At 40.0% G+C, this 23322-nt stretch overlaps 1 protein-coding gene across 1 annotated transcript in view; it reads left to right on the forward strand.

Annotated features, from left to right (window-relative positions):
* The window catches only part of CERS6 (ceramide synthase 6), a 262024-nt gene that overhangs the window by 127890 nt on the left and 110812 nt on the right, over window positions 1-23322 (forward strand). Inside the window, exon 4 of the mRNA XM_015565753.1 lies at window positions 12749-12806. Within this exon, the coding sequence (XP_015421239.1) occupies window positions 12749-12806 (58 nt within the window). The remainder of the gene's footprint in view (window positions 1-12748; window positions 12807-23322) is intronic.

A 23322-nucleotide genomic window follows, 5' to 3' on the forward strand; every position in this document is an offset into this window, starting at 1 on the left:
GAGAGAGAGAGAGAGATATAATCAACATATGTTGGATCAAGAATGAGATTTGTCAAGTCACCTTAAAGCAGTGGTTCTAGGCTTGGTTGGGGCAACATTTGATTAGCTTCTCCCAGTGAAGGATAGGATGGGAGCACAGAGGTATTACAGGGTCCCCATCATAGAGGACCTCTGAGAGACAGTGTGGCTGAGCGTATTAGAGTACTGGGGGAAAGGAGTGCTGTCTTATAGAATGGTAAGACTTGTTCTTTGATGAAAGTGCCTTAGGCCCATCTCAAGATTACCACTTCTTCTGTTTCTGTTTTGCAACGAGTGGCTTGATTATACTCTGGCTTTCTGTATAGATTTGCCTATAGGAATAGAAACTCTCATTCATGCCAAAGAAAATATTCTGGACTGAGTTGCTGTGCTCTTTCTTATGACTAAGTTAATCAGTTGTTATCCTGGCTTAAGTGTCTGTCCGTGGAGCTCAGCAAAGCCCAGCCCACCCTTTGAGAAAGATGAAAACTATATGTGCTGGATTAGAGCAGAGGCTGATGGGACGGAGCAAAGGGAATACATGAAAGGACTATTCCCAAGGTAGAACCTGAGATTTGATGACTGATTAGAGGTAGGGGTTTGAAGGAGGAGGATCCAAGGGTAGGAAACTGAGTGGATAATAATGTCTTTGACAGACGTGGAAGGCAGAAGAAGAGTGGGTTTCTGGAAGAAAGGTAACAAATGTTTGGCTCTGGATTTTCAGTCCAAGGTGCCCATGTTGGTGAAGAGCTCCTGCGTTTGGGTATCCAGGGTTCTGAAAGCAGGTTAGACACAGCATACAGTGAGTGGGTGAGTTCACCTAGAGGGAGCATGGGGAGTGAGGGGGCTGAGGGTGGAACCCTGGGGATCACTGACATCAGAGAAGAACAAGGGTGTCTGTGCAAGAAGCAGGAGAGACAGAAGAGGGAAAAAGCAAAGTAGCTGGGATTCAAGCAAAAAGAATGGTCAGCTTGTCAAATATTGCAGGATGAAAGTGTGGCTTAGACTTGAAGTGTAAGAGTTTAAAGAGACCTTCGAGGTCTGATTGATTCCTCAGAAGAGAGACTTGAACTCGCCCAAGATCACCCTGAGAGCATCAGACGATCACAATGCTTCCGATTGGCAGTCTGTGCTTATCCCATTGTTTCCTGCTGCTTGTTGTTTTCTACGTACAGCAGGTCCTCAAATAACATCATTTCATTCAATGTTGTTTTGTTATAATGATGACATGCTCTTATTTATGAAACTTAGCTCTTATTTATATCAATTAGCCTATGGTAAATTGGTTTCATTATACATCATTTTGCTTAAAGTTGCAGAACCTATCAACAATGTGAAGTGGGGACTTACTGTATAGCTTTGCAGTTACTATGTAATAGTGGCTGGTATGAGACATCATGATGCTACTTTAAAGTGGGCATCTCAGCACAGCTGGCATGACTCAGTGGTTGAGCATCGACCTATGAACCAGGGTGTCAGGGTTTGATTCACAGTCAGGGCACATGCCTGGGTTGTGGGCTCAGTTCCTAGTGTGGGGCTTGCAGGAGGCAGCCGATCGAAGACCCTCTCAGCATTGATGTTTCTCTCTCTCTCTCTCTCTCTCTCCCCCTCTCCCTTCCTCTCTGAAATCAATAAAAATATATTTAATAAATAAATAAAGTGGGCAGCTCAGGAGCCGTTGAGATCTTGTTCCCCGGCATATGTCATCATTTTGGCTCAAATAAACTCTTATTAAAAAATTTAAAAATAATGAAAAATTTAAAAGTTAAGCGGGCAGCTCAACTTTTGGGCACTCCTTGCTATTTAGAATATGAGCAGTAGGTACTGCAGTATGAATATAGCTGGTATGTAGGAAATGCATTGCTCTTTCAATCAGCATTAACTCAACATGCCTTCAACTAGTCAAGCATTGCATTGTGTGTGTTGTAACTGAATTCAATTTTATGAGATGGTTATTCTCTTATGAAAAAGTATAGGTTGTCTGGCTTTTTGGGGGGAAACCCTCAATGATGACAAGTGTCAGTCTGATTATGTCTCTTTCTTTGTAAGAGGAAGGAGTAAGAACATCATCTTCCCAAGTAGTAGCTATTAGATCAGAAACCTTTGTACCCCTATTTGTTTCCAATTGGGAGATGCTTGACATTTATGGATTTAACTTATATACATATGTATACCTATGTGTGTACATACACATATACATATACACATACATACACATACCTAAGCTTTTACATCTACATGTACTCAGACAACTAAAAAGTCCAGGAGGAGAGTATGGTGGCGAACCGGCTGAAGGAGCCGGGGTGTGATGAGAGATGGGTGGGTGTGGCTGGGAAAAAAGATTAGAAAAAACTAGTCCAGGAGGCGAGACATGATTTCAAATGTTTGCATTGTGAGACTGATATGCTTGGTCCCCATTTTCAGATGAGGAAACTCAAGAAATTTTATATTAGTCACTAGAGGCCCAGTGCACGAAATTCCTGGTCCGCACCCTCTTGCAATCCAGGACTGCTGGCTAACCATCCTGCCTGCCTGATTGCCCCTAACCACTCGCCTGCCTGCCTGATCACCCCTAATTGCCTTTGCCTCAGCCCCCGCTGCTGCGGCTTCATCCAGAAGGATGTCTGGAATGATGTCCAGAGGTTGTTTGGCTGTCTGGTCTAATTAGCATATTACGTTGTTATTATAGACTAGAGGCCCAGTGCACAAAAATTTGTGCACTCGGGGGAAGTGGGGGGTCCCTCAGCCCGGCCTGTGCCCTCTAGCAGTCTGGGACCCCTCGGGAGATAACCACCTGCTCTGGCTTAGGCCTGCTCCTGGGTGGCAGAGGGCAGGCCCAATCCCTAGGTGCAGCCCCTGGTCGGGCTCAGAGCAGGGCCGATTGGGGAGTTGGGGCGCCTTCCCCTGTCATGCACAGAGCAGAGCAGATTGGGAGGTTGCGATGCCACCCTCAGTCATGCTCAAGGCAGGGTCGATGGGGAGGTTATGGCTCTACCCCGTCACACACAGAGCAGGGCCCGTGGGGGGCGAGGGGTTTGGGCTCCCCCCCCCCCGTTACACACAGAGCTGCAGGGCGATCAGGGGGTTTGGGCGCTGCCCCCTGTCACACTGATCCCGGTGCCGGGAGGCCTCGCGGCTCTGCCGATCCCAGTGCTGGGAGGCATATTACCCTTTTACTATATAGGGTAGAGGCCTGGTGCATGGGTGGCGCCGGCTGGTTTGCCCTGAAGGGGGTCCTGGATCAGGGTGGGGGTCCCCACTGGGGTGCCTGGCCAGTCTGGGTGTGGGGCTGAGGGCTGTTTCAGGCTGGGACTGAAGCTCCCAACTGCTCCTTTTTTTCTTTATATTCTGGGCCAGCTTTAGCTCTGAGGCCTCGGCTGCTGAAAACAGGTTTCTGGCCTTTGTTTACCGTCTGTATTTGATACAGTGTTGCGGTCTGGCTGGCTGAAGCCCATATAGTTACTTAGAGTTGCAGCTGAGAGGCCGGCAAGTCAGGCAGGGAATGTTGGAGTCCTCCGTCACTGAAGCAAGCAAGCAAGCCTCATGTTAGTTTCAAGCTGTGTGGCTGCCGGCCGCCATCTTGGCTGCCAGTTAATTTGTCTATCTCGCTGATTAGCCAATGGGAAGGATAGCGGTCGTACGCCAATTACCATGTTTCTCTTTTATTAGTGTAGATAGGCAGGATTTAGGGAAAAGTGAAGGTCTGCACCCATATCTCTGCACAAGGTCTGCTACTCAGTCTCATGTCCAGTTATGACATACAGAATGGAACTTGTGGCAGAAAACTGACAGCAAACAGGACAGCAGAAAGGGAAAGATTAATTTCTGTCTTAAACTCAAAAGTACATGCATTTTGAAAACTTAAGTACCGTGAGTTCCTTGTTTCTTGATTCCCATGCAATCACAGCCTCATGCTGAACAAATAACTCTTTGTCTTCAGTCTGCTTTCAGATAAGAATAAACAAATTACATAGAGACTAGGAAAGCACTTGATGTTCAGGGGACACATAACATTCTTTTGACCTAAATGATAATAAATATTTGGCTGCTTTTGCCTCAACCACACACTTTAGAATTGGGACATCTGCAGATGCAGGCTCCAGAGTCATATTCACTACATTTATTTTTGGCAACAGAGAAGAAATTTTGGTTTTATTTTTCTTTTCCCCTTACCTAAGTGAAAAGAGGGCCCCTTATTTTTTTTCTGATTTCCACAACTTGAGTGTGAATGGATTTTAAGCTCACAGTCATAAGTTTAGTCTATATTCAGGAGACTTCCAAGAGCAATGAGGTAGTTTACAGGCAGAATGACCTAACAGAAGTATAATTTGTGGACCTTGCTTTTGAGCAGATGTATTTTGAGCAGACTGTCGGGAGACTAGGGCTGGTGTTGGATAGACTGATGAGAAGGGACAGATACCGGTGATGCTAAATTCTTCCTGGCTGGGTGCTTGACAAGAAGAGGATAGGATGGATCCCAATAAAGAATTAAAGAAGGAATCAATACATGGACAAAGCATAAAAAGACCCCGTATCCAAATTAAAGTAGTTAATTTGAAGTAGTTAAATTGAAGAAGCTGAGCACAATAGATTAGAACTAAGTGTAAAGTGCATATGATATCTGAAACACTTCCAAAGGCAATTTAGCCTTTAGATGCGTGAATGTAATGATAGGAAAAGAATAAAATTAATTATGATACTTAGAAAGGGATCCTTTAGGTCGATGGCATAAAGAACAAGTCATTCATGGTTTCTAGATGTGAGAGAAGGAAAAGACATGGCCACTTAATATGTTTTTAGTGGGCATACTTTTTATTCACACTATCTTTTATAATACAATTTTAAATGCAGGGACTAATGTAACAAAGGCACACTCAGCTCTATCTTATCCTGTTTTAAAAGGACTAAAATATTACCAAACCAGTTGAAGCTTCCTGAATACCCCTTCTCGGTCTCCTCTATCTTCCAGAGGTAATCTCTATCCTGAATTTGGGGGTTATATTTCATTTTTTATCTTTGTGCTACATGTATCTATATGCATACGTGCATATATGTGTGTGTGTGTGTGTATTCAAGAGATATAGCATTGTTTTTGCATATTACCAAACTTTACATGAGTACTTAATCAATTTTTTAAATCAGTGATTTAGTGAAGACTGTTTGGCTCAAATGAAGTTCACAGTTGACCTGAGAATGAACAGTGAGCAGGTTTGACTTAGCTCCAACCTCAGCAACTTTGCTTTGATGTCTGTTGCTTCTCAACCAGAGAAACACCTGAGCCTTCAGCAAATGAGGAAAACTGTTTGGAATCACAGAGTTAATTATTGATGGAGGTAGAAATAGTTCAGGAAATGTTTACTTTGAAACTGAAATTCAAGTCTGTATATTCTGTGCATGGATGAGTAACACCTTTTCTCCTAGTTAGAGTATTTCATTGGACTGCTAATCTAATGGACGTTTAAAAGCTATCCTGGGAATTTAGATGATATGTCAGAGTTTCTAAAAGAATTTTTCATTCCTTATGCATGTTTTGTACAGAATAGTTGGTGAAATTATTTTATGTACTATTTTGCTTAAAATTAACTTAAAATTAAATAAACGAAGGGAGCACTCATACCTTCAGTAAAAATTGAGATGTCAATTTAGGAGCTATTTCTCACACACACAAAAACTGTTTGCAGCCCAAGTCAGAGGTCTGTGCCTGTAATCAAAGATGAGAGTTTTAAAATATGAGATAAAGAGGTAAGGAAAACAGACATCATCAGAGAATTGCAGTGATTTTCATGGGGCAGCATTTAGACAAGGTGACTTCAAGGAGTAACTAGCATTTGACATAAAGCCCGAGGGAGGAGCAGTGTTTTAGCAGGTACAGACCTTATGCATGTTTTGTACAGAATAGTTGGTGAAATTATTTTATGTACTATTTTGCTTAAAATTAACTTAAAATTAAATAAACGAAGGGAGCACTCATACCTTCAGTAAAAATTGAGATGTCAATTTAGGAGCTATTTCTCACACACACAAAAACTGTTTGCAGCCCAAGTCAGAGGTCTGTGCCTGTAATCAAAGATGAGAGTTTTAAAATATGAGATAAAGAGGTAAGGAACACATCATCAGAGAATTGCAATGATTTTCATGTGGCAACATTTAGACAAGGTGACTTCAGGGAATAACTAGCATTTGACATAAATCCCGAGGGAGGAGCAGTGTTTTAGCAGGTACAGAGGATGAGTGGCTAAGACAGAGAAGGGCCCTGGGTAAGTACTGTTGACTTTAGTTGACAAGCGCAATATTGTTTCAACTGCCCTGGTATTGAAAGAAAGAACCAGTGCAGTCCTTCCTCTCTCCATGCAAGCAGCTAGTTTCCATGCAACGGGACAGAGACTATTAGTAGGTAGTGCCCATGAATGTTTCCTCAGTTAGAAACACCATTTTAGCTGCGTGCATTGTCTTTAATTTTCAGGTGTATCAAATGAGGAAGAGGCCACATAGCCTCATGGTGAAGAGCCAGGACACTGGAACCAAACTGCCTCGTTTCCAGTCCTGGCTCTTGCTCGCCCTTGCTACCTAGGTGACATTTATCAAATTGGTAAACTGCTCTGTATTTGTTCTCTCCTCTGAACGACAACAAAAAGAGCGATAATGGCAATAGTACCGACCTTGTTGTGTGGAACAGTTTCACTGAATGATTTCCTATTTGTAGGGCTTAGAATAGCACAGAAGACACTCCAGAAGTGTCAGTAAAATGGCCCATGTGCTCGCCCTGCTCTCTCTAGACTGTTTTCTGAGTTGAGTTCAGGGGTCACTCTGGATGTTTTCCCCTTGCTGCCACTTTCTTTAGAGATCGGGGGTCCCTGTACAATTTGGGTGACATCTGGCAGCAAGACACAAGACCTCAGCTCTCTGATTTCCTGCTTTTTTATGGCACATTTTATTGGTCTTGATTTAAGCAAAGAGCTGTATCAGCCTTGTTGTATAAGGACAATAAACCAAATTCTGTGGGTGGGAGTTTTTACTACCTTTCGTTTAATTTCCCAGGTTGCATGGATAGAAAGGTTCCCATGTCCAAACAAATACAGTGGAACACACTGACTTCTCTAAGCCAAAAAGTGCACCTTACTTCCGTGGAATCTGAGAGTAGGCATTAGATTCAGTGCTATGCTACTCTGTGTCCTGGTTTTGCCACCTAGCAACAGTGTGGCCGTAGGTGCATTAACCCCTCGGCCTCTGTTTCCAATGGAGCGGCGATTTTCAGCTGGTGTGCTGTAGGTCACATGCTGTTGTGCCACAGGAATTTTAAAATCATATAGTACCTGACTGTTTAGTTAGGGGCACTGACCTTTTCCCTTAGATTGTCAAATTAAAAAATGACAACAGCCACCATAACAATAGCTGTGCAGTGTGAATAAATCAAAATTATATCTATTTTTTTCGGTCAGATTGGCAAGAAATACATTTTTTTTGTGTGTGCCACAGACCTTTAGTAATTAGTTTATGCGTGCCATGAGATGAAAAAGGTTGAAGATCGCTGCAGTGGAGGTTCCTCCCTTGCAGAGTCTGTTCCTCGTCTGGAGTCTTTCTGGGATTGCATGGTGCTTTCTCACTCATGTGGGATCTAATGAACAAAATAAACGGATAAACCTCCACCAACAGCTCAGGATACAACTGCTCCTCCTGCTAACCAGGCTGACAAGGATCTTCTGCTTCCCAGGCTCCAGAATGTTGTCGTTCCCATTCCTGTTTTCTGTGTCCTTATGAGTTTACTAGAGGCCCGGTGCACGAAATTCGTGCATGGTTACGATCCCCGGGCCTGGCCTGTGATCAAGGCCATCTTCCCCAGCTGCTGGCAGCCGGCCCCTCCCCCCGCTGCCACCCACCCCTAGTCCCCTGTTCACCATTGGGCGATCAGAGCCTGCCAGCTGTGGGGAGGGACCGAGAGGTTGGCCGTTCCCGCCCGCTCACCGGCCCCGGCCCCCGCCGCCAGTTGCCCTCTATGTGTGGGGTGACTGGCAGGGTGGGGGCCTTGACATGGCGCTGCCCACATCTGCTGCCACCCACCCCTGGCTCCCCATTCCCCATGGGGGCTATTGGGGCCTGTGGGCTGAGAGGAGCTCCTGCGTTGAGTGTCTGTTCCCCTGGTGGTCAGTGTGCATCATAGCGACCAGTCGTTCTGCCATTCGGTCGATTTGCATATTACCCTTTTATTATATAGGATGCTTTCTTAACAAAATCCCTCTTCTGCCTGCTTAGTGCTGCACTCATAGGGGCACAGAGGTAAATGCATGCATTCAATTTGCATCTTTAACCAGGAGTCATCTTTACATTTTTAAAGGAACATTCTTTTTTTTTAAAGCTTTATTTTTAAAAGTATTACATATGTCCCCTTTTTACCCCTTTCAACCCCTTCTGGCCCATCCCTGCCCCCCCCACCCCAGGCCTTCACCACCCTATGGTCTATGATCACTTACCCTTTGAGACAGCATGAAGGGACCTGGAGAGTATTATGCTAAGCGAAATCAGCCAGTCAGAGGAAGACAAGTGTCACATGATCTCACTCCTGTGTGGAATTTAATAAACTGATGAACAAAATAGATCCAGAACATAGAAGCATGGAACAAACTGTCGAATCTGAAAGAGAAGGTGGGGGTGGGGGGGTGGGGGGAAAGAGAGAACCAAAGAATTTGTATGCATATATGCATAATCCATGGATAAAGGAACATTCTTTAACTATATTTCTTGTTATCATAACAACGGTGTCCTTCAGAATTTCCCTCTAAAATAATAAATTTAATGGTTCCTTTCTTCATCCCCTGTTTTCATTAATATTTGAGGATTCATTTCTTCATTGTTATTGTTACATATTTTATATTAAATTATCCCTTAAGAACAATAGCATTTAATTTGGCAATGAGATATAGGGCAATTATTTATGTTGCTAACCGTAGTCCATAGTCCTTTTATCCTAAAATTATACTTTTGGAATTCTTAATTTTTATTTGTATCTTAGTGGCTTGGAATTGGCCTAAGTAATTTTTTAAGGAAAGGTTAATGAGTAATGAATTTTCAGAGCCTTTAAATATGGAAGACTATTTTTCATTTTCCTTTACAAGTGAAAGACAGTTTGGTCGGCAATAGTTTTCTTTGACTGAGTGAGAATTCTCTTTTTTCTGTAATTTAGTAATACACAGGAGAAATTTAAGAGCAACTGGACATTTGTTCAGTTCATGATGACTTATTCTCATTTGATTTGTGTGCTGACTTGTTTTGTTTTCATGCCTGAATACTAAAGGATTTTTATTTAATTTTAATTATAGGACTCAAAATTTTTGTCAGAATGTGGCTTTGAATTGTATATTGTTTGGAATACAATTTAGTCTTTTTTTCAGTTTAGTCTTTAAAAATTGTGTCTCTGATTAATTACTTCTGTTTCAGTTCTTCACTTGTGATTTCTCAGAAACAACTGTAATTAGACAGGTTTTTCTGATCCTTCATCTATTGGTGTTCTTTCACCTATTGGTTCTTTTCTCTGTCCTGGGTGTTTATCTTCTACATCAATGATTTAATTTTAAATAGTATGTATCTTCCCCCCACCTAAGTGCGTAAAAATTCTGTCACTTCATTTTCAGTTTCTTTATTTCACCTGTAATCTCGTTTTATCTTACCTAATAGTCCTTATTGATTTATGGTTTTCCAATTTCATTTTTCAGGGACATATCTTCTTGTATCCTATTAACAATGCCAAATACTTTTTAAAATTTACCTCTGATTCGTCTAAGAAGTGACTTTTAGGAGACAGTTCTTCCTTTGAATCTTTAGCATGCTCTTTTCTTTCCATACTTACTTATGCAGACTTCTTAGTAGACCTATGCTGATATTGACCTGTTATTTTCATTATTCCTGCATCTGGAAATATCCACCTAGACCTGCTCACAGAAAGGGTGCTGGGTTGCTCTTGGCCTCACTCTCTGTCCTCTCTTCACCGGTCATAGTCCCTTTTTTAGATCTGTAGCAGGTTATAGATTCTGCTACATTCTCGATGGACTAGAAGAGTTTTATCTAAAGCAACTATCTCCAATGCCTTGTTCTCTGTTACTCTGTATATGGGTTATATAAGAATCTAATACCCAGAATGCAATGCCACCATATCATCTTGTCCGTAAATCTGCTTTTCTGCAGAATACTAAGTGCTTCACTGTCTTCACACTCATTGTTCGAAAGTAGCAGTCACTAATTGATGGGATGCGGGAGTCTCTAGGTTTCTGAATGATACATATTTTTGTATTTCTGTACTACAAGATGGCAGAAAGTGGAGAAAGGAAAGATTTTCCTCCTCCCTTCAAGATTCATAGTTTGTTTTTTGTTGCCTTTTATTACATTTTACAAATCTAATTTATTCTTTTTTTCTGCTGTAAATTCTTTTCTCTGATTTTTGGAATCGGTTAAAGGTTATTCCCTACTTTTTGTGGTTAGATACTTTTGTGGGAGGTTGGGAGAGGCTTTCGGGGGCTGGGTAGCTAGACACCATTTAAAACTTTAACTTGTATGAAACTACACAATTTTTAAAAAGCACTTTCTGCATGTGGCAAAATGCTTGAAAATTTTGCTTTCTGCAGACATTTTATGCAAATAAACTCCTCCTTGTAAATATTCATCGCAAGTTGTTATTCAAATGATGAAGACATCTGTGTTTCTGTAATAGAAACTATGTCTTATGAAAAATGGGTCATTTTTTGCAATGAAATAAAAATGTAGATACATAAGTTATTGTAGGAATTCCAATGATTTCCATAAAATTTTAATTTTACATAAAAACTGCCTTGTCACTGCCTATTAATAAGTCTTAGAGCTGAAGCAGCTGTTATAAATTATTTTATCAAGGAGTTGCAAATTCAGTTGCCTTCAAGGGCCAGAAAAGTGACCTGCAAATTCATGAAATAGGTTGGATTAATATAACAGGGATGGAGAGTGACTAGAGAGAAGTGGGGATTACTTCTGCTCTCAAATCCTTGGGCCACCAGTATAACATCCAAAGCAGTATAATATAAACCTACTCTCCCATTATAGAGGTAGAACTGAAGCCAAGGGATACTAATAGATGTGTCCAGAGTTTGGAGACTCTGTGTGTCTTACCCAGAACCAGCTACATAATTTGCAGGGCCCAATGCAAAATAAAATGGGACCCCTTGTTCAACAGTGACAGACTTTCAAAATAGTAACAACAAAGCATTAAACCAAGCATGGGACCCTATGTGACTTGTACAAGTTACATGCCCTTGAAGCCATCCCTGGTCTTGGCTTCTTATCTAGAATTTGTACACTCAAACAGAAAGAAACACACACTCCCCCCACAACCACCAAAAATCTAATAATGGAGAGAGATGGGGTTAAAATTAAGTCCTTTTCTGCCCGACTTACTTCACTTAGCATAATACCCTCTAGGTCCATTCACGTTGCTGCCAATGGCAAGAATTCAGTGCTGTTGCCCAATATTCCGTTGTATATATGTCAATGTACAAGTCAATGTACATTTTATAAAATACCACATCTTCTTTATCCATTCACCTATCAATTGTACACCTGGAACTAATATAACCAATATAAGATTGTGTACTAACTCTACTTAAATTTTTAAAAAAACAACCTCAAATAAAGCCAAAATTAAGTCTTTGATTTTGATTCTGCAGTAAATGAGGTTTTAGAATCATTGCTTCTCTACATTGTTTGGAAGTTTTTGTTGGATAATTACTGCTTCCATCCATTTTTACTGTTTCTTACTGCATTCGTGTTTTATGAATTATTAGTTTTCAACCCTGAAGCTCTAAGCTCTTCTCTAAATGTAAGTTCTGACTTTAATTTCAGACTGTTTGGAGAGTCACTCACCCAGGAACAAAACTCTGAGAGACACTTGTGTCTTTTGTTGGGTCTTACCCTGTCTCTTACTTTAAAGCAGCTGTCATTTCTTCCAGGAAATTTTGTCGAACACTTGTGTCTTCTGTTGGGTCTTACCCTGAATCTTACAAAGCAGCTGTCATTTCTTCCAGGAAATTTTGTCTATAACATGAATTATCTTCTAAAATAACCTTTTCCTTTTCACCTTATTAGACATTTTTACACAGCTTGCAAACACAAAAAGCAATTTGCCTCCTGACAAATTAAAGTTGACTAGTCACTTTCTCCTTTGAGTTAATTTACAAGTTATAGCTCGAAGTATTTAACACCATTAATAACATAGCCTAAGGAATGCTATTTAATGAAATCTAGCCAGCTATTCACACTCAGGAAACATACAAAATAAAATTGGGAATTGAGTAGTAGAGTAAGAGTGTAGTCTCATGTAAACTTCAGTTAAGGCAAGTAATAGCTGAATCAGAATTCAAAAATATCTTATGTAGCTTCATATTGTTGAAATATATCCCTTCATAGATGATTAACAAGAGGACATTCACATGGGAGAAAAAAGACGATATGCAAATGGGCAAATACATTCACTAAGTGAAAGGAAATTTAAGTTGTGAATATAATTACTAATATTTAAAACATTTGCAGTAAGCTATGCACATGAGTGTATGTGTTCAGCTAGCATTGAAATTGTTCATTAAGTTTAATCTCAGTTTGGGGCAGGGGTGGCGATGGGGGTAGCAAATTTAATGGACTTTTTCACTCATGTATATCAGAATATGCTCTGAAATATAAAAACTGAATGTCATAGAATTTTTTTAACCTTCTACAGGTGGAGATTTTCATTTTACCTTTACGTATTTACCTATGGAGTCCGGTTCCTGAAAAAGGTACGATCTGCCAAGTTACTTTATGTAATTCTTATGTGACTGTAAGCCTAGATCTCATCTTTTTCTGTATGACAGTTATAATATTTTAAACAGCCATAACAGGCTTCCTAAGAATTGCTTGTACATTTTCCTTTGCCTTACAAAAATATTTGCAGTTTATTCTTAGTAAGTAATTTTTAGGCAGATTCCTAACATTTACTTTTGTAAATAATTTGTTTTTCTGGTGAAAAGGTATTGCTAAGTCCTCTAACCACTCTAGTTAGTTAGTTATTACTTGTGGGCTTAAGAGCCTTATAAAATCCATCTGAGGCTTGAAAGAAGTTAGTTTCCACATCACACATCATACAACTTGGAAAAAAATCAGTTGTAGTGTATGTTATCATTGTAGTCTTCACCAAAAGAAATTATATTTTAGTATCTTTATAGTTATTAACAGGGTAACATCGACTGCTGGTGGAAAATTCAGTTCCTTTCATAGATTGTGTTTCCCCTGAAGCTTTGTAGTTCCTGCATCTTTGAAAGCAAGTTCCTGAGGCTGCCATAGTCTTCCTGGTTATTTCGATACTTAATGTCACTATGAACAATTAGGCTGCTTATTAAAGTCAACACTCGTGAAGACGTATCTTCTCATAGTCATGCACATATAAACAATAGTGATTATTTTTTGCAGAAAATGGGGAATTACTTTAAAAATATTTTATATTATCAACCTTTAAAGTTACATCAATGTTATCTTTATTTAATTCAAATATTTTTTCCAAAATAGGGCATTGTGCCAAGTGGTATGCCTTACTAGTAAATTTTCATGTAAATATTGATGTGGAAATTGCAAATACATTTTTATTTTAAAAGTCTAAGTTATAAGATATTGTCTGCCCATGGCAAATTCTATTCTAAAGAGTGGCTGTTTTTCAATATCATGTTTTCCTAAAGGAAATATTCTTTTTATTTGTTGTCTTTTCCTTTAGCAGCTACACTTATTTTTTCACTTAATAAGATCACATGCCCCAGAGGCCATTTGAATAGATTTAAAAGGATGAGCTTCATTCTGTAGGCTGTCTGAGGATGAAGAAATTCTCAACTTGGATAAATAAATATGGTGGAAACTGCTTATTTTGGAACCCTACTGTTCTGGTTCCCAAACTTACTTATTTAGTGAAAAAACGGAAAGAATGGCGGAAGAGCTTTTATGCTTCCAGGTTCATTACCTTTGGAGAGGAAGTAGCTTTGCATCAAATTTTAGCTGACATGGCAGAGCTGGGCTTCATGAGAACGCCGCCTTGCTAGCTGAGGTCAAGGTTTGGAATTCATGTTGGGTTCTGTTGGTGAAGGGCTTTGATGGAGAGCAAGGGAAAATACTGAGAGCCAAGAGCCCCTCTTCTGCCCTTTCCCCCAGAGCTGCAGGACATGGTCTATTCTAGCCCTCATACAGCCAGCCTACCATTTGTCATCAGGACAGGAAACACTTTGACACTTCACTCTGTTCCTGAACGAACTAAATGGGACAAGAATACTTTTAATCGGCAAGTCCTCAGTGGCTCTGTAGAAGGCTGGAAGAGGGCCTGTCAATAGAACATTGTTTTGAAAATTGTTTTTCCTTAAACTGTACAGTTCCCTTTCAAATGACCCCTAAAATGCTTAAAAATGAGAAAAGGAACCAGATGTTGTTCTTCATGTTGAATGACTTGTTTTTTGGGTTTCTCCCTTTAATACTATTTAAGATGCAGTCAGTTGTGGATGAACTGTATTGTTTACTTTAGTCATAGAGAAGTGCACATAGAATCCACGTGACTGAACTGGCAGTGGAGGACTTCATAAGCCATCTTGTCCAACCCTCTTATTTCACAGCTGGTGAAGCAGAAACCCTGAGAGGATGGGTGGCCTCCCAAAGGTCACACAGTTCATTTATTAAAATGAAACTGAAATGAAACATACTGCTCTCTCTTATTCCACTATTTTTTCCCCTTCACCAGTCTGCCCTAACCTCAGCACGATTTCCAAATGGTTTTCTTCTTTGGTTAAGTTAGCAAAATTGACCTAATGTAGTCCGTTGTTTCTATTATAGAACTTTAAATACTTTAATGGATATTGAAAATATATTTCTATTCACTTTCTTGGAGTGGACAATATATTTGTCCATCTAACCTAAGAGGGGAAAAATTATTGTGCAGGCAGCAGCAGAAAGAATCAAAAGAAGGTAATGAAAATTTTCACAATACCCTAAATGTTTAATAATAAAATACCATGGTAGTGGACCAATTATTAAGAGGTGAGAGACCACAGCTGCTTCTTACTTCTGGCATCAAAAATATGGATTATTACATGGACTGTCAGAAACCTGACTGGGCAGCTTGCACTGCCTTTAGGCAATTTTCTTCTGCCTTTAGGTCAAATGAGCCTGATACATATCATTTTCTAGTGTGGATTAAATAACTTTAAGAACCCTTTTTACCCTGAAATTCTATGATTCAGTTAAAAACATATTTCTCAAATGCAAAGCACCATGATCCCACAGTAATGGACAGAGAATCCTAAAAAGTAAAAGCAAACAAATAAATTAATAAATAAAAATTGGAAAGCCATAGAACTGTAGATATAAAAATTATACATATGATCTAAACACCTTATTTTATAGATGGGGTATGCGGTATCAATCTCTAGTGTAAGAATAGCTTTAGTTTTCTCTTTCGTGTTGAAATATATTCAGGATAAACACTAAAGTTTTATCAAATGATGTTAACTTTTCCAACTTGCATTGGCTTAATCCTATAGGAAGAATATACATATTTCTCTGGGTTTTTAGTAGAATTTCAACATGTAAATATAATTGACTTAAGTGCCCTTAGTTTTAAAATATTTTTTTTTTGCATTTAGGAATAAGGCAGTTAAGAATCTTTTTAATACATATAAAGTAGGGTTATGTAAGTAAACATTTGTACTGTCTTAGTCTTGGGCCTCTGAAAAGGAGACATGAAGAAGAGATTAGATGTGTAAGAATTTGATTAGGGGGAATGTCGTGAGACAAAATGTGGAGGGGGGTGGGGGAGTAGGTTAATCAGAAGAGCTTTCTGACTACAATATGAGACTGACCCTGAGTGCAAAAGACAGGGAAGGAAAGGAAGAAGGTTGAGTGAAGCTGTAGGTCTGCTGTGCCTTTCTGAGGAAAGTTCAGTAAAACCATTGGGGAGTCCTGGAACCACAGCTGACCATCAAAAGAGACTTGTGCCTTCCAGAAATGGGCTTGCCTTTAGTATTCCTGTCCAGCATGATCTTCATGCAAATGTAGCTGTGGATTTTATAGCATAGCAGCTGGGCCGTCCAAGATCTAAGAGCACATCCATGGTTGCCATGTATGCTTTATTTTTTTAAAAAATATTCCAGCTATTCTGAGCAAAGCTGAAGGATATGTCATGAAATAAGACCCTATATAATAGAAATTCTGTTTTCATATATAGTGTGCCTAGACTCATAGAGAACTATTCATCTATTGTACTTTTATTGTTTCATTTGACTTATGGGTGGACTTCATCTTCATACTTCTTCTAGTTGATGTGTAACTGTGCCTTTGGAGCAATACACAGGCTGACTTCCCACATGAGTTGGAAGCTGTCTTGGGGTTAATTGCCCCACATTTTCAGATACCTTCTAGAGGATGTATGTTTATTTATATGAAATCAGCAAAATGTTTTTGTAGTTTAATGCTGACACATAAAGGAATGAGCTTCATTTATAGTGATGTGATATTGCTCAGGTGTGCATATGTTATATGTTGTCTTTGCTTTCTTAGTTTCTTAGCTTAGAGCTCCCTGTGTTGATAGCACTAACTTTGGTCAAGAAAGTAGATTCTAGAAGGCATTGATCTTACAGACATGTTAGTGAACTGTTAAGTAAAGTTATTGCAACATTAGTAGGAAATATTTAAATAATTGAAGATCAGCCTTGCTCAATAGTCTGTTCCCGTAATTGCTGGACACAAGTGATTATTTGCCTATTGATATGATTGGCAGAGACAAGTACTTTTATAAAAAAAGACCCATGATTGCTTCAAGTGGTCTGAAATCCTACCACACAGTGTGTTCATACAAATGAACACATTTTCCTAGGTCCTAAAAGAAACCACAGATCAAACTTTTAAAAATAGAGAAAGCCACTTCTCATTTACTATTACCTTCCTTCTCATTGGTAAATGGAAGTTTGTGCTGGATGGAGTTCGTTAAATAGTTTTCTTTGAGTGTGTGTGTGTGTGTGTGTGTGTGTGTGTGTGTGTATTGTGTCACAGGAAAGCATTGCAGATATATGTACAACTGGGATTTAGGTAAATGTTTTTTCTTATAATCTACATGTTAGGCTAATGCATTTCCAACTTTTTTGACTACATGGTGCATTTTATATCACAATCCATTTTGTATACATGCATGTATGTAATTAAAATGTAGAATTTACTCAAAATGTACCTAACCTCTGTATCAGTCAGTGTTCCATCAGGAGACAGAAACCACAGGAGTTCTTTTAGGAGTGACTATAATATACAGAATCATTAACCATAGGGGAACCACCATGACTGTGTCAGTCTAAGTAATTGATCTGCTGAAGGTTTGCTAACAGTCTGTGATAAGGAGCTTGACCTGAATGTAAATCAGCTCACTGCTTCTTTTTTTAAGAAAGTCTACCTATGAAGAAAAGCCAGCTGAATGACACAGTGTGCTTAGTGGAGGTTAATTCACATTCTGGTGAAGCAGTAGCTAACGTTTCAAGGACTAGCATTGTGTGTACGTGACACTTTGATTAGCACTACACTGAAATATTACTGCAGTATGTAATGTCAGAAAGAGCCTCCCACTCTGAGGACGAGGGCACGTAGGGAGAAGGTTGGGTTGTCAGAACCTAGAAGCTTGAAGGAGCCAGACAAGACCTCCGAGGAGAGAATGCTGACCAGGTGGAGTCTGTGAGGGACCACAGCGAGACAGTGAGGCTGGTTCTGGAAATGAGGAAAACCGCACACTGCAATAGAATGAACTGCCCCTGCGGGATGAGGATGCATTGCTGAGGGAGGGGGCGTGAACAAGAACAAGGAGCAGGACAGAAAGGATCCATGGAGGGCCCTTAAGACGGCCTCAGAAGACCAAGCCGTTAATCAGTTTTATGCCCTTAAGCAAGTCATTTAATCTCTCTGGGATTTCATTGCTGCATCTCCAAAATCAGCAATGCTGGACTAACATAACATTTTCTAAATTCATACTCCATAATTCAGTAAGAATAGCTAATCATTATGGTAAACTGACACAACCTATTCAGAAAGCAATATGGTTTTTTAGAATAATAACCATAAGTATGTTCATATACTGTAACTCAGCAGTTCAACTCCTATGAACTTATTCTAAGAAAAGAATTGTACAGAACTGAAAAAAATACATTTGTAAAGTTATTTATTACAACTTAAATATGTCTATCTATCTATATATAAAAGCATAATATGCAAATTGACCAGACAGCGGAATGACCAGTTGCTATGATGTGCACTGATTGCATAGGAGCTGCCCAGCTGCAGTTGGGCAGTAAGGATCGAGGGATCCCAGACTGCAAGAGCCCCGGACTGTGAGAGGGATGTCCACCAAGGGGTCCCAGACTGCAAGAGGGCACAGACAAGGCTGAGTGCACAAATTTCATGCACTGAACCCCTAGTGTATATATATGGGCATATCCTATCTAATAAAGATGGAATATGCAAATTGACCATCACACATCACAAAGATGGCAGTGCCCATAGTCACAAGATGGCGGCGCCTAATCCCCTCAGCTCCACCGGAGTCCCCCAGTCCTTCCAGCCCTGCTGCGAGTGGCAGGCCTGCAGTGCGGCCTGACTTGCCCTCAGGTAGGTCCAGCCACTCCTTGCTCCTGCCGCTGGAGTCCCACAGTCCTTTCATCCCAGCTGGGGGGGCGGCAGGCGCATGGTGCAGCCAGACCCGCCCTCAGCCCCCAGCCGCCCTGGGCCGGCCTGAGATATAAGCAAGCCTCGGGTGTCAGCTGCCCAGCTGCCTAGAGCTGCCCCAAAGCACAGGCAAGTCTCAGATGTCAGCTGCCCAGCCACCCAGGGCTGGTCAGGGGAAGGTGATGCCCCATCACACCTCTGCTGCTGCCACTGCTGGCAGGACAAGCCTCTGCTGGCCCTGGTTACCTGAGCCTCTGGCAGCCCTGGTTGGCTTGGCAGCTGCCATCTGAGGCTTGCCTGTGCCTCGGGCCGGCCCTGAGCGGCTGGGTGGCTAGGGGACTGAGGGACTCCAGAGACAGGCACGTGGCAAGGCCACCCCGGCAGGGCTTAGGGGACTGGGCGCCGCCATCTTGTGGCTGTGGGCGCCGCCATCTTTGAGGGCGGAGCAGTCAATTAGCATATTCCCCTTTTATTGGCTGTGGGCACCGACATCTTTTGTGACAGCATGAGGGTCAATTAGCATATTCCCTCTTTATTAGATAGGATACACACACACACACACATGCATGCAGATTATAACAAAAACACTTAATGTATATTGGTAGAATTATTTAAATTATTACTATCAAAATGACAGAATAGCATGCAACCACTTAAAATAATAACTATAATGTAACTATATTATTTGTAGTCTTAATAAAATGTTTAGTATAACTTTACATGAAAATAAGCAACAAACTCTTGTATATGTTGCTGCGATAATCAGATATTTGAATAAATGGAAGGTAGTAGGTAAATATTAAAAGATTCCTTTTAGAGGCAGAACTGTGGATAATTGTTTGCTCAAAATGTCTTTACTACTTTCTCTTTTGTTAAGTAATTAGCCCTAAGATGTAGGAATTAGAATGGAAATGACTATGCATAAATTTAAGTATACTTGGGTTATGAAAGAGCTTCAGTTGCAACTTCTAAAAAGAAGAAAAAAAATTTTAAGTTAAATTCCATGTAAATGGCCCTAGTTGTTTTGGCTCAGTAGATAAAGCATCGGCCTACAGACTGAAGGGTCCCAGGTTCGATTCCAGTCAAGGGCACATGACAGGGTTGTGGGCTTGCGATCCCCAGTGTGGGTGTGCATGAAGCAGCCAATCAATGATTCTCTCTCATCATTGATGTTTCTATCTCTCTCTGCCTCTCCCTTCCTCTCCGAAATCAATAAAAATATATTTTAAAAAATTCCATGTAAATGGTTAAGAGATACAGAAGTTTTGTCAGTTAAGTCCTACTGTTCATGTTAGTCTGGTTTTCACTGCCCTAATCTCTGAATTTCCTCTTTACTGATTTTTCCCTTTACTGATCGTAGTATTGTTCAGAATGCCCTGGGACAACATATGCTTTCTAAGGAGCTTTTTTGAGTCTCTGTGGGGATTCTGGTAAGATTCAAGCCCTATTTCCATAGAAGGTTTATAGGGCCTATGTTAGATAATAACTTGGAATTCTTTATTCCGTATAGCATTTAAAAAACTTTTCTTCCAGTGAGTCCCACCTCTTTGGGATTGAGATAAGGACTTGGAAACACGATTGGCTTAATACCTAGCTGGGATGAAATTTTGAAACACTGGTATAATTATAATGGTGATAGCTATCTGGTATTGAGCACTCACTATAGGCCAGGCATTATGTTCATCACTTGGTGTTCATTTCTCATGGGCTGCTTAATGTAACTCCTCATTAATGAAGAAACCAAGGTGAACAAAGGATCCGTAATTTGCCCAAAGTCATAGCACTAGTCAGTGGGAGGCTGAGGTTTCAATCCATATATTTTGAGCAAATGGCCTACTTGTATCGAGGCTTCATTACTGACTCAGTAGATCTACTGGACTGATCAGGGTTGACTAGGTAACAAGAAAAAGCAAAGGCTCTGTCTTATAACTATATCTATTTTAAGACTACAGAGTTAAACTTAGTGATGATATTCAAAAGGCCTAAATTAAACACCAAACTTGCTTATTTATCTCCTTTCAAATGAAGTCACATTGACCAAGCCAAGAATCTGTGGCTTGCTGCATTCTTAGTATTTTTGCATCTCATCAGAAACTATCTGCTAATTTTCAGACTGGGTATAAATGTCCCTTTTTATGCAACCCAATGTAATTATGCAGCACAATTTTCTTCTTCTATATACATATTTACTTCCTACAGTGTGACTAGCAAACCATTAATATACTCTTCACAGTAAGAAGCTGATGTGGACACCTCAGTATTTTCTACATTTCAGGGGATGTGTTTTAGGTGAAACTATTCATTGTCTAGGATAAATGAAAACTTGTTCAGATGGTAAAACTTTCCATCAACTGAGGTTAAACCTTATAGAGTTTCATTTAATGAAATGTAATAGTTTAATTTTGGTTGTGTAAAATGTTCTCTAAAGAGCACTGAGAAGCCTTTTACCCAGGTTGTCTTCGCTTTGTGTTCAGGCTTGAAAGAATGACATTCACACCAATGGCTTTCTCCAGATGGTGAAGTAGAAGGATTTTAGGATTTACAGGAGTTCATGAAGCTGAAATGGATTTTTGTGGGAGGAAAGGTACTTCTGTCAACTCCCAAGTGTAGGTGGCAACTGCTGCCTTACTGAGTGATACTTGCTCTGTGTAATTATTTATACAAGGATTTGTGGATCTGATGCTTGGTCAAACCATGAGTCTTATCTTTTCAACTCACTTAATAAAATACCAATTTTGTAGAAACTCTAGAAATAAAAAAGTATATTTCATAGGCTACTAAAATAACACTGATTTAAATATGACATTCATTATTAGACAGCCCCCTAAAGGCATAAACATATATGTCTCAAAAGTTTAGAGCTGAACTTGACAATGAAAACATTGCTCCTCATTTATATGCTGTAACAAAGCTAGAGCTACAGGCTTCCTTTGGCTCAGGCCAGCGCCTGAGAATTGAATTGCATTCGTATTCTTCTCCCATTTCCATGGGGAATAGAATCTAGTCACTCTCAGAAGAGTTCGGGTAATTTGATATGAAATAATTGATCCATATATCAAAATCTGTACCTGCACATTCACTCTGCATTAGCTGAATCATCATCTGACACCTGAAGAAAATTCCTTTTCTGAATTCAACAAGAAAAGCACTATTCTTATTAAGTTTTGTTTTAATAAAGTCTGTGAGTTAATGACTTTCACAAACAATGGTCATTGTCATCAAACATTTTCCTTATCAACAATAATGAAATCAACCAGATGATCTTTACTTAAAAAACAACAGCTTTCTTGGAAAATTAGTGAGATGTTCTACTTTTCCTTTTTAAATTGGTGTTGTGTCCCTTCAGGAAAGGTCCAGTCTTGTTTGTGTGTGTTTGGAGTGGGACGGGAGGACAAAGGACTCCTATTTGGAGTGGAGTGGAACAGTGGGCATTCCCACCTGACCAGCTCATGCTCTGATTATGGCTCCACGTGTAGCTTCAAGAAACTAGTTCAGAGAGCTTTTGGATACTGGGTCAGCTATACTCAGGTGGAAGGTGGGACAAATGGTTTTGTCTTTTTTGGTTTTGCCCCCTTCTCCTTTATTAATGCACACAAGAATAGGCCTGCTGCTAGAGGCCATTGCTGTCATTGTTTAGAATTTTTGTGTGCAAAGCCTGGTAATACCAGTCACCTTGAAATGACTGTTCCAACGCTGAGAGAAGATGGCTCTTTTGTTCTCAAGGAATTCAGGCTTCCATAAGGTAGTGAACAACAAAAAGGATAAAATAATTTTTTCAGGCAAAATTAATTTATAGTGCTAGAGGTAGTTCTCTAAGGTGAGGGAGTAGGCAGGAGAAAGCCTTCTAGAGTGCTGGAACTCTAGGTCTTGATCTGGATGCTAGTGACATAGTGTATTCATATGTAGACATGCAATGTAGGTATTTACACATGTAGACATGCATCATATTCCTGTGCACTTTATTGTATGCAGGTTATATTTCAGTTAAAAATAATAAAACCTGATAATGGTTTCTGACAAATCTGTAGCTGTCATATAAGCAGTCAGTGCATGTTATTGCATGGAAATGTGGGCACAAGACATTTGAGGAGCAAAAGCTATTATTTAAAGGGCATTCCATTCATATCTCTTCTAAGAGCTTCTGTCTATTACTGATGGGAGATATTGAACTCTGTTCATTTGTTCATTCTTTCATTTGGTATCTGGAGCACCTGCCCTATGACAGGGGTAAAACTGTTAGCAAGGAAGTCTGAATCTCTGAGCCAACGTTGTTCTTCCCTTCCTTGGGAATCAGTAACATAGGAATTTAGTTCAATTTCGTTAACATGTATTAAACATATACTATGCCAAAACATAGTGGCAGAGAGTAGAGGGAAGGCATGGTTCTGCCTTTAAGGATATTATAATATGGCTGAGGACTTAAAATTTCTCTATAAATACTTATGAGATGAGACTTTGTTATAAGTGGTAAAAGTACAAGGTTCTTGCCCAGCCAGCTTGGCTCAGTAGTTGAGCGTAGACCTATGAACCAGGAGGTCATGGTTTGATTCCCGGTCAGGGCATATGCCTGAGTTGCCGGCTTGATCG

This window comes from Myotis davidii, unplaced genomic scaffold, assembly GCF_000327345.1.
Source record: "Myotis davidii unplaced genomic scaffold, ASM32734v1 scaffold59, whole genome shotgun sequence".
Taxonomy (NCBI): domain Eukaryota; kingdom Metazoa; phylum Chordata; class Mammalia; order Chiroptera; family Vespertilionidae; genus Myotis; species Myotis davidii.